The following is a 12059-nucleotide window of genomic DNA, read 5'->3' as shown; positions in this document are numbered from 1 at the left end:
GTATTGGTAAAATGCTCCTTGGGGAGGAGGCCCCTGTTTACAGATTTGGGGCAGGGCAAAGAAAGCAAAGCTGGGTGAGGGCTATGTTTCTATTTTAAGCCAGGGACCCTGCTGTTCCCACTCCGGCCACGATCACACTCATTCACACTTGAGGTGTTTTGTATTTTTTAATAAAGTTTGTAATCCAATGGACACACAAAACAAAACTGCGCTGAGGAAAACAGTTTCATAAATTAATAGTGTTAGGAGGTCTGGGGGCGGTCCGGGTCGCAGGAGGAGGGACTGGCCGGTCCTGTACAGATGCTGGGTGACAGACACTTCCACGTGGCAGGAAGACCCGGGCTGCGGCGAAGCGCACTGAGACAATGAGTGACGGTACAAAGTCTGAGTATGAAAATAAGATTTTCTTTGAAAACACATTTTTGGCACAGATTAAAAAAAATGTATGTCGGGGAAATTGATTTTTAAGTCAGTATTATATATATTTATATATATTATATATTTATATATACACACCCCCAAGTTCTGCATGTCCCACCAAGAAAGGAAATCCTTCTGTTTGCTCGTTTGATTGTAAACTGTACATCCTCGTGAGTCAAAGGTGGTGGCGGCAGGAGAATTAGGAAAGGTGACACATCCAATGAGCAGGGAGGGGAAGAGGTGGGGCAAAAAAATCCCAATGAAATGTTCCTTGACCCCCAAGGTTCCAGCATTAGAAGTCCGTGATGTGTGTTCATGTACACCAAGTGTCCAGTGTCACAGCCTATCTTCACTGTGCAAAAAAATCCAAGTCACTAATTTAGTGCAAAGGCAGTTCTCTTGTTTCTTAAAAAAAAAAAAAAAAAAAAAAAAAAACCCAAAAAGCCCAAAACAAAAAAAAAAAAAAAAAAAATTCGTTCCATTGCTCTGTTCCTTTTCTCCCAAAAGAGGAGACAGAAACCCAGCCCCTAGGAGTTTGCAAGTCTGTCCATCCATCGGTGGTCTGTCCTGGGTGAAAGTGTCGTGTAAACATACAAAGTAGCAGCACCTCCGCCCAGAGGTCTGTCCCTTGGAGCTGAGTGGTGGGCGAGTGCAGGAAGCTGGCGCCGGGCAGCAGTCTGTCCCCATCAGCAGCTTCCCCTCGCCTGCTGGGCTGTCCTGTCCGGTGTTGGGTGCATTTTCTGCAGCAGGGCCTCGGGAAGATACCTCGGGTGATGACCACTCGATGCCTCACACGGAAGCGATGACAATCATCAGGTGGGGGGAGATGTTGGAGATGCTGGCAAGGAGGTCAGGAGCCAGGCGGGACAGGTGACTCTCAGAGAACTCACAGGGTGGGAAGATCTGCAGCACGTAAGCAGGCTGGAGAAGGAGAAAAGAGTGGGACTCTTGGCCTTCACATCACCCTCCCCAACTCCACGTGGGTCTGACAAGTCCTAGAGAGGCAGAGCACCAGGGCGAGCCAGACCAGCTGCCCACCCTGGATCACCCCCACAGGCGGAACCCAGCCGGTGCCTGCAATCTTATTCCCAGGCACCAGGCTCCTGCCATCACTTCCGCAGCAAGCTCAGGACAGTCCTGTCAGTTCTCTGGCTTCTCTCAGGCACAGGCCCCTCCCTCGCCTCCTGAGAGCTTAGCCTGGCAGGCCAAGACCACCCCTCCTTCTGAACACACACCTGGGGTGAGGGGCCACAGGCCCAGAGGACCAACCTGATTGGAGCCAGGGTTGGGAACGTTGATGATCCCCGCTGCCTGCTTGGCTTGCAGGTAGGTGATGAAGGCAGCCTTGAGGGACTCTGTCTGGCTCACCACGTCCTCTTGGTCACGACCACAGGGCAGCGCTAGCAGTAGACAGTAATCTGTCTCCACCTGGGACAGAGGCCAGTGGTCAGGGGTCTCCTAGCCAAACAGGAGCACATGTCCAACCCAGTGTCAAGTCCACCGCACCCTTCATCTATAGGATATGGTGTCATAAGCTCACCCTAATTGTTCAAAGCAAATGGCCTTGCTTGGCGTCTCCAAGTTATCTCACCCCCACCCCCACCCCCACGGTAGAGAAATGTCTGTTATTATCCACTTGGAGAATGTCAGGAGACAGGGTGGCAGTGGGGAGGAGAAGGGAGTAGTGTTTCCCTGGGGCCCGGCGTCTTACTGTCATCCTTCGAGCAACCCCTTCTAGCTGTGATGCCTCCAGCCGCATCCTCTGGGCAATCCTCAGCGGGGGGCCTCCTTCAGAGAGGGGCAGCGAGCGATGGGCCAGGACGTTGTTGCCAGAGACAAAGTGGAGCTGCACAGCAGCTGTGTCGTTCTTGAGGGCCAGCAAGCCCTGCCACACAATGGGATACTTCTGCTCAAGGGAAAAGAGCGCACAAGTGAGCCGGTGGCCACACTGGACAGGGCCGGACCCAGGCTGCAGACTAGGGGTGGTAGGGCAGCGGCAGCCACACTTACCTTCAGAAGCTGGACCATGTCCACAGGTCTCTGGGAAGTTAGGTGCGGAGAAGAATCTTGGGTAGGGGCTGACTGGGTTTCAGTGTGCGGCAGAGCCAGTCCTGGTGGGGTGCTGGGGCCTGAAGTTGTGGGGATAAACAACGGCTGCTTTGGGGCAGCCTGAGGGGGCAGGGCCGGGAGGTCAGGCTTCATGGTGACCGACACAGGGGAAGGGTGAGACGCCGGGCCTGTTTCCGCCTGTGCCCGCTGAAGCTGAGCATGGGGCTCTGAAGGCCTGCTTGCAGGGACAGCCGGGAGGCGAGGCTGCTCTGCTCCTCCAGTCTGGGTCCCCTTTGCCTCCTGGGAGACCTGCGGCTTCTTGCTGCTGGGTGGCTGGCCAGGCTGGCTGAGTGGCAAGGGCTGGCAGGAGGGCATAGGCGGGACAGGCTGTGCTGATGACATGGGTGAGGCAGGCTGTGCGGAAGGTATGGATTGCAAGGGCTCACCTTCCGGGGGTCCCTAGAGGTGGGAAGGCAGAGAGGGACAGTCAGTGTCAGCTACACACAAGCCCTGCCACCAACCCAACCAAACCCCCCCGGGACCCGGGAAAAGGCTCCTCTGTGTGCCCGGGAGGGAGCGAGCATGAGCCAGCAGCGTGGCTTCTGGCCAACTGCTTGCCTACTACCTCCCTCTTGACTCCACAGGCAGGATCCACCGGGCCAGGCACTCCCACGAAGCTCCTCCCCACAGCCAAAGCTCGCTCTGTCACGATCTGACCCTCTCACACGCGACCACCACTGTGGATAGGAAGCCCCTTTGGAGGGCCTGTGTGGCTCGCCCGCACCTCGCCCACCATCTTGACTTCCTGGTATCTCCACCTCAATGCCATGGGGGATGCCCGAGTGCACGCACAGAGCAAGTTGAGACTGCCTGGGCTCACCTGGGCCGGAGTCTTGGTCCGGGAGGGCAGGCCGATGGAGGAGGCCACGGGAAACTGGGTGTGGGAGAGCTGGGCTGGAGCATGGTAGGTGCGGATGTCGCCGTACCGGTATTCTTGGAAGAGCTCTCCGCTGGAGTGCACGATCTGCACCCCATGGGTCACAACCACCGGTGGGGTGAGAGGCAGCCCCTGGAGCTGGTTGCTGGGGGTGACGGTGAGGATGCGGGCCTCGCCATGAGGAGCTGAGGTGGGGGCCGGGGCTGCTTTGGCATCTGATGTCTTGGCAGCTTCCTTGGCTGGCTGCTGGGGGGCCTTGCTGGCAGGGGGCACCTTCACCACGCCCTCGGTGGCCCTGGGCTGCTCGCTGACCGCAGTCACGTGTGGGTGCACCATGATCCTCACGTCGCGGGGCACGGTGTATGGGTGCAGGCGGTACTCAGACTGCATGACCAGCACCTCGGACTGCACGGGGGCTGCGGCTCGGGCGACGGGGAGGTAGTGCACCTCCTCCTCAGGCGGGTGTTGGGAGGCCAGGGCGGGAACGCTGGCAGGGGCCGGCTGGGGTGTGCCAGCCCGGGGCGGGGCCCTGACCTCTATCTGCTGGGGCTGCAGGGGGGCCCGAGGAGGGTGAAGGGTCTCTGGGCGGATGCTGTAGGTGATGCTAGGCAATGTGGGTGTGTTCATTCTCACCTCGCCCTGGGACAAGTGGCCAAGGGACACGGTCTGGGTGATACTGTGGGGTGGCATGATGACGGACTGCTCAGGGTGGATACTGGAGATAAACTGAGGCACGGGGATTCCTGCAGCCAGCATGACCGTGGCGTTGGTGGAGAGCGCGGTGGACGCGGTGCTGCTGGGGTGGCATGCCCTCGGGAAGGACGGCGTGGGCCCGCTGGGTCGAGGAGAGTGGGCCTCTGGCTTGGTGGCTGCCAAGTGGGAGACCGCCCGCTCTGCCGGGGTGCTAGGTCCTGAGGTGACATGGTTCACTTCCGTCGGGAGCTTGCTGGGCAGAGCTGGGGGATGGTGGGGGGCGAGTGTGGAGCCCAGGTTAGCTGGCTGAAGGACCTTGGTCTCTATCTTGAGAGTGACAGGGTCAGCGAGCTTCTTGTTGGCGGTGACTATGCTTGGGGTGAGGACCAGTTGGTTGTGCACCAGCACCGGGGACGTGTTGATGCCCTGCGTGAGAACCTTCACTGTGCCACCCTGGGTAACGGGCGTGGACACAGAGAGGTGAATGGGCTCGGGCTTCTCCAGGGTCGGACGGTCGGCCTTCACGGATGAAATGACAGGAGACGCGTTGTAGGTCTGCGCCGTCAACACCAGGGTGGAATGGGTGGCCACGTTGGCAAAGCCAGAAGGGGCCTGAGGGCCTTTGGGCGTGGGCTGCGAAGGCGTGACGCAATCGGCCTTCGCCTGGGACTTGGACACGGACTGCTGGAATTCAATATCCACGGCACTGGCTGCAGGGATCTGGCTGATCTTGGCGCTGATTCTCTGTGGGCCCTCAGTCTTCTGCCCAGAGTAACTCAGCAACACAACCCCTTCCGAAGTGTTCACACGCAGCCCCGGGCCGGAGCCCGTGTCAGCGGGCCGGTCATCGATCACAGACATGGCCCCGGGGTGGAAGCGGTTGTTCTCGCTGCTGCCTGACCTCTGCTTGCTTTTCGCCACCGGGGTGGCGGCGGCGGCGGCGGCGGCGCCTGTCATGGTCGTCACGGTGGTCACAGTCGTCGTGCCCGTTGCGGCAGTCACGCCCCCAGAGGCAACCGTGGCGGCTGTGACTGTCGCTGCCCCCGCGGCAGTGTTCACCGCGCCCACCGTGGCATTCACCGGCGTGGTGAGGACGTTCACAGGCCCGGTGAGGACGTTCACGGGCCCCTTGAGGACATTCACGGGCCCCGCAGGGGTGCTCACCAGCCCCTTCAGCGTGGCCACCGAGCCCTTCACAGGGCCCTTGAGGGCGTTCACAGGGACCAGGGAGACATTGACCAGGCCCGTCAGGGCACTCACCAGGCCTGTCAGGGTCTGAGGTGCTGGTTTTGCCAAAGTTATCTTCTGTGAGTTCTCCAAATCAATGCTGACAGGCATCCGGCTAATAACAGATGTGATTTTGGGGGCGATGACTGGAGCCACCTTCTCCTTGTCCGAGGTCACGGGGAGCTGCAAGGCCTGCGTGTCGGCGGCTTGCGTGGCTGGAACCACGGGGCTTTCTTCTAAGGGAGGCTTCTTGGCTTCCACTGGAGGGGGCAGTGCCGTGTGCAGCGCAGGGGCGGCGCTCACAGGCTCCGGGATAGCTGTGGTGACGCTGGTGGACGTGATGCCTGTGGCAGACACGTATTTAGGGTCCATAAGGATCTTCCTCAGCGTACTGGAGCTGGTATCCACATCAGAGGCCTTTGTGTCCGGGGGAAGAGCTGGAGACGGGGTGGACTGAGGCCGCGGCTCCTCCTGCCTTGTGATCCACTCTGTTAGCTTCGTTGGGGGGCTCTGGTGTGGGACAGCCCCGGAGGGGACAGGGGCAGCAAGCTTAGCTACAGTCACAGGAGGAAGTATGGGCAGGGGTAGACTCGAATCACTGGGTGGGGTCACAGGGTCACTTTCAATGATTGAATGTACCTTGAACCTGGCCTGGGCCTCGTCATCAGCCAGCGCTGGCTGGGACAGGGAGGGGAGGGCCGGGGATGTGGGCACTTTGGAGGGCGTCTTCTCTTCAGCATTGCTGTCTTCAGGCAAACCCTCTGTGGGTGGAGTCTTGGTCGGGTCAGAAGCACAGGCCTGAGGAGGGGTAGTTTGGGGCTTTTCAGTCTGTGTGTCTTCCTGCAGTGAGTCTGGGGGTTGGATCGTGGTCTCCTCATTCACAGTGGGGCTCTCGCCTTGAGCCTGGTCAGTCTCTGTCTCTACGGTGGCAGGGGGGTCGGCTGCAGCGCTGGGAGGCTCGGCTGCAGCGCTGGCCTTCTTATTTGTATTCCGTCTACGGCGGGACCTTGTAGTCTTTTGGCGCCCTTTGTCTTTGCGGACAAGAGCGACTGCTCCTTCCCTGGACCCTCTGGCCTGCCGGGGCAGGCGAGAGGTGTCACTGCCATCTCCCCCAGCCTCCTTGGCACCTGCTGAGGGGACAGGGGCACTGACTGCAGGTCTAGAAGACTCCAAAGCAGCTTCTACGATTCCAGACACGGCCTGGTGGGTCTCAGGCTCTGTGGCTTCCCCTGGGGACTGCAGATCTGTCTGAGAGTCCGCAGGGAAAGGGGGCGGGGCAGGGGAGTCACTGATGTCACTGATGATGGAACCAATGGCCGCAGCCAGTTCTGTTTCACTGGCCTGAGGGGCGGGTTTGTCCCTGTCCTCCGTAGTAGGACCCACAGCTCCCATAGCTGCTGCCTTGTAAGTGCCACGGGGGGCCGTGTCAGCAAGCTTTGCGATATTCTCCACAGCCCGCTCCAACTCCATCCGTTCCAGCTCCATCTGCTTGGCCAACTGAGCCACCTCTGCAGACAGCCGGGGGGCAGACAGATCCTCTCTCCCCGACTCCCTGTCGGGATCCACTGGAGTGGTTTTCAACTGGGATGAGGAACAACTCTCCTTTTGGGGACTCTCGCTTTTCTCGGGGGAGACTGCCACAATCCCAGCTTCCCTGTCCACTGCCTGCCCTGGCCCCCCTGCAAGGGCCACACTGGGACTGGCGGCCACTGCCACACTTCTCAGATGCGCAGCTCTGTCCACCGCACTGCGTGCATTTCGAGATCTTCCTCTCTTTGATTTGGAGTTTTTTTCGGGGACTGGCCTTTTTTCCATGGCTTCAAAGTCAGGCACATGTTTGTTGGTGACCATTTCCTTTCGGTCTCGTTTCGGGTCACTTCCTGCTTCCTCTTTATCCCCCTTGGATCTGGTGTTGCCCTCTTTCACGTTTACCTGGTGCCGCGCCTCAGCAGCAGCCTCTGCTCGCTCTGCTTCAACTTTAGGCTCATTTCTCCCCCTTTTCCCTTGATGGCCACCAGCTGCTGCTTTCTGAGCCCGCGGGGACCTCCACCCCTCAGCTGGTCTGGGTGTTTCTGCAGGCTCTTTAGTCTCAGCTTCATCGTCCTCTTCGGCTCGCCGGCGTGTTTTTGGAGGTCGTCCTCTCCGAGGGGTGGCGGGAACTACAGCAGCCTCCTGAAGCTCTCTCTCTAATCTCTTCCTGGTCACTCTCAGCTGCTCTGTGGGCTCTTTGGCTGGAGAGCGGCTTTCGTGGTCACTCATAGTTGCATAAACACTCCTGACATTCCGACGCCTCGTTCGGCTGACTGGAAGACTTGGTTCAGGGTGCTCCGTGTCCCCAGAAGAGTGTTTAGAAGCAGTCCTTGTAATCTTCTCTGCCTCCATCTTCAGTTCTAGAAGCTTCTGTGCTTCTCCCCGCGGAGAACTGGACCGTTTTAGCTTTTCCCGGTCAATCCTCTCACTCTTCCTCGTGACTGGCTTCTCCACGATGCTTGCTGCAGTTGCCTGAACTGGCGTCTTGGAGCGCTTACTTTTGTTTGGCTTCTTATCTTTTGCAGCAGTGGGAGGATCAATCTCTGCATCCTCAGAAGCTTGAGGCTGAGCCTCGGGAGCAACTTCAGCCTTCTGATTGATTCCAGGGTCAATGCTCGAAGCTATGTCTAGCCTTTCTGCTTTTGGCTCTTCAGCGTCCTCAGTCTTCTGGCTCAGTTTGGAAGGCAGTTGGGGACTCTCAGGCTCTGGATCCATATTGCTTTCCACCTGGGAAAGTGAGGGCCCTGGAGTGGGAGGCTTGGCGTCCATACTTGGTGGGGGGTCCATAGGTGAGGTATCTTCCACAGTGAGAGGTGCCACGGGAGCCTCGTGGCCACTGTCTGCTCGTGGGGGCACATCTACTTGTTCAAGCTGTTCCCCAGAAACAGGTGCCAGCTCAGCTCCTGGTTTTATCTCTTCGGGAACAGCAGCTGGTTCCACAGGCTTCTCTTCCAGAGGCACTGGAGATGCCTCGGCTACCCGCTCACTGGTCTTCTCTGGCATGGATGATGCTGTTTCTGCAGTTACAGCTGGGACACTGGGAAGCCTGGCTGGGAGTAGGGTTTTCAGCTCCGACTCTTTGTTCTCCACAGCAGATTCTGGGGTCTTGGGATGGTTCTCTGTATTGTCCTGCTTCTCAACCTCTTTGGGTTTTTGGTCTTTTTCTTTTTCTTTCTGTTGCATTCTTGTGAGCTCCATGAATTTGCTGTGGAAGAGAACGACCGGTTCCTGAACTGACTCGCTTGTGGTGTGTGGTCCGTCAGATACCTGCCTCCCATAGGACCTCCCAGGAGGGAGGTCGGAGTCTTCATCCTTCCTCTCTAAATGCTGCAGCCGCTTGGAGTCCTGTTCAAAGATGGAGCTGTGTAAAAAACGAGAGGCAAACAGTTCCTGTCTTTCCTGCTCCTCCTCCTTATGATCATCTTTTTTATCATCCATTTTCCCTTCTGAGTCAGTCCTGATCTTTTTCTTTTTCATGTACCAAGATGGAATAGGCCTTGGAGCAGAGTCAACCTTTTCTTTATCTTTGTTGTTTCGAAAATTAGCAAATCGGGAGTCCCAGTCCAGAAAAGACCAATTCTCTTCTCGGGATGAAGAGAGAGATTTCGCTCGTTCAAGCAAAGCTTTAGTGTCTGGTGTGATTGTCTTATCCAGTGCAAAAGAATAAAATTTGTTCCTTTCTAAAGAACCAGAAAGTCTTTCTTCCCGATCACGTGGTTTGTCTTCTCTGTCTCTCAATAAAAAAGACAACCGGGAATTCTCATACACTGCAGAAGCCCGGGGCGAGTGGGATTTGTGCTCACCATCTTCGTCCGAATCAGAAGGCACCTCCCCAGGCTCCAGATCACGCACACATCTCTTTCGCAGGCTATCTCTCTTAATGATGCTGTTTGGGAAGCTCACATCAAATCTGCTGGCATCTTGTTTCATTTGAGAGTCCCAACGATTTAACTCATCTTCAGAATTCAAGACAGACAGCTTTATTCTGGCCATGTCTGCCATCTGTTCTCTCCGGCTAGAGTCATAAGGATTAAATTTTAAGGACTCTTCTCTCACTGTTACATTAGAATAGGGGAGACCTTTTTCATCTGCTTTAGGAGACCCTTTTACTGCTGTAGGCCTAGGAGAGCTGAGGGGGTCATCATCTTCGTGGAAGGAACTATGGCGGAGGCTGGGAGAGCAGCCAGTCCTTTCAGAATCCTCACTGACTTGGCGTGAACTTCTGTAATTCCTCTCTCTTTTGGTGCATATATCAAAATCAACATGATCCATCCTTTTCTTTTTGCTGGGGGGTGAGTCATCGGTGACATCCTGAGGGGGTTTGCCCACCTCGTGAACAAGGCTACGCTTTTCATATTCGTCAATGTCTTTTTTAGGACTGCCGAACTTTTCAGACTTGGCCATTTCCATTTCCATCTGCTGTTTTCTACGACTCTGCTCCATTTGTTTGCGGTAACTCTGTGTGTGATCAATGTCAATGCCAATTTTTTCTTCAGTATTTACCACATGTGGTTTCTCTTGGCCTGGTTTGCGTTCAGATGTTTCTTCACGAAGACTGCAACAGTTTTTCCTGCCATCCTCTCTCTCCGGTCCCTGATCATCTGAGAGCTGCAGCTGTTTGAGCTGTGGTTTGGAGGGGGTGACTTTTTTTGACTGAGATTCTTGATTTTCCACAGATTCACCCCCTGGTTCTCCCAGTCTTGCTTGCAGGTCTGAGCTAGGCCTTGAGCCAGACCCAACAGAGACACTAGCAAGCTCCTGACAGTCTTTAGGGCTGGGAGCGGTGTTAAGTCTGTCCAGTTTGATTTTTTTAGATTCTCTTTTAAGAATTTCTTTTCGCCCAGGCTTCCTTTCAGACTCCCCCTCCCGCAGCAGGATGACATCTCTCGATGACAAGTCAGCTTGCTTTTTTAAAAGTACACGAGCATCTTCCATGTCAGGACTGCTTTTCTTGACTTCTGGTTTTTGCCTTTCTGCTTTCAAACTGGAATCTGCAAATCGCCTTTTCCTGGCTTCCAGCTTCTCCAGGTCCACAGCACTCAGGCCCTCAGGGGTCTGCTCTGGCCTGAGAGGCTTCCTGGGCTTAGGCCTGCCTTCCTTATCTGCTACCTCCATGTGGCTAAGCACCTTTTCCCTCACCACTTTTCCTCTAGCAGGTTCTGCTTTAGAGTCAGATTTTGCAGGCTCTGTCTGGGAGGCCTGAACTTTCTGGTCCAGGACAGAAGACTTGGCGGAGTCGGTATCAAGCCTGGCTTTCAGCTTTTCCAGTGGAGTGTGGTCAATGACCTTCCCTTCTTTCTCTTTTACTCGAGTCAAAACCACACAAGGCATGAGCTCCAGGCGGTTTTTCCCCACTCCTTCTTTGTCAGTTTTCTCTCTGCTCAGTTTACTAGAACTCCTTGACTTCTCAGGGCTCTGTTCGCGCTCATTCTCCTGGTCAGTTTCTGAAGACTGAGAACTAGGGGAATGAAGTTTTCCTTTTCGTCTCTGTTTGTCAGGTTTGTCCTTTTCCACTTTCTCCTTCCGTGTTAAGCGCCTCTCTCTTTCCATTCTCTCAGGATCGAAAATTCGTTCTTTATCTGTCTTTTCACTTTTTGTATAGCGCTCCAAACGAGACTTGTCCAGTTTATCGTACCGTGGGGGGGAGAGTGAGCTGCAGCTGCCACTCCGCTCTGAGGACCGGCTATACAGCCTCCTCTCTGAGTCACTCGGCAACCTCTCTGACTGCGAGGGAGATACTCCAGGACTCTGTGGATGTCGCAAGTGCACAGGACTCTGACTTCGCTCAATGGGCCTTCTCTCATGGTCTCTGTCCCGCTCAGAGTCAAATCTTTCACGCTCTCTCTCTCGTTCTCTTTGCCTGTAACTATATTCCCGAATGTCCTGTTCATAGGGATCGCTTCTGTAATCCCTGTATTCTCGAGGATCATCGTAGTAGCGGGACTCATAGTAGTCTCCTTGGTATGTTTCCCACTCTGAATAAAATTCTCTTCCTCGGGCTGGGTAGTCCCTCCGGGAGTCCTCGGGATATGTACCTGGAGTCCGAACACTCTCGTAATACGTCCGATCTTGGTTATAGTCATAGGATCCCCTTCGTTCCTCTCTGCCAAAGACAGATTATACCTAGCGTTAGATGTGTGAGATCAGAGAGTTCTATGTTTTAAACTCTGGTGTCAATTAATCACTTGTTAAACTGTACCAGCTCTCCGCTCCTAACCCCATGTAGCTCTGAGCACTGAAGTTTGGCTAGTCCATTTTTATAAAGAATTTTGGAAATTAAATCTCAACAATTGAAACAGAAAGTTGAGTGCCAGTGGTTCATACCTGTAATCATAGCTACTCAGGAGGATGAGACGTGTGATCACAATTCAAAACTACTCAGGGCAGAAAATTCCACAACACTCCTTATCCCCAATTAACTAGCAAAAAGCCAGAAGTAGATGTGTGGTTCAAGTGGTAGAACTCCAGACAGACTTGAGTTTAAGCCCCTGTATAGTGACACTGCCCTAACAAATTTTACCCCCCTCGCTTTAGGAGCTAAAGGCCATTGGACAGGGATAAATAAAAGAACCACTGAATTGTCCTGGAAATTAATGGAACCTAACTCTGACAAAACAGTAACACTTTCAAGTTATAGGAGAATTCAATGAGAAATCAAAACAGTATCCTAACACTCTTGCAAGCCACATGAAAACTGCATTCA

General features: G+C 55.0%; 1 protein-coding gene across 1 annotated transcript in view; it reads right to left on the bottom strand.

Annotated features, from left to right (window-relative positions):
* Nucleotides 1–872: 872 nt before the first annotated feature.
* Nucleotides 873–12059, bottom strand: part of Spen (spen family transcriptional repressor) — a 69112-nt gene continuing 57925 nt past the window's right edge. Inside the window, exons 11-15 of the mRNA XM_042669772.1 lie at nt 3350–11459; nt 2431–2928; nt 2132–2326; nt 1690–1848; nt 873–1341 (exon numbers count right to left, since the gene is read on the bottom strand). Of these exons, the coding sequence (XP_042525706.1) occupies nt 1210–1341; nt 1690–1848; nt 2132–2326; nt 2431–2928; nt 3350–11459 (9094 nt within the window). The 3' untranslated portion in view covers nt 873–1209. The remainder of the gene's footprint in view (nt 1342–1689; nt 1849–2131; nt 2327–2430; nt 2929–3349; nt 11460–12059) is intronic.

Source organism: Dipodomys spectabilis, unplaced genomic scaffold, assembly GCF_019054845.1.
Source record: "Dipodomys spectabilis isolate Male_0828 unplaced genomic scaffold, ASM1905484v1 ptg000504l, whole genome shotgun sequence".
NCBI lineage: Eukaryota > Metazoa > Chordata > Mammalia > Rodentia > Heteromyidae > Dipodomys > Dipodomys spectabilis.
This window is presented reverse-complemented; position numbering and strand designations above follow the sequence as displayed.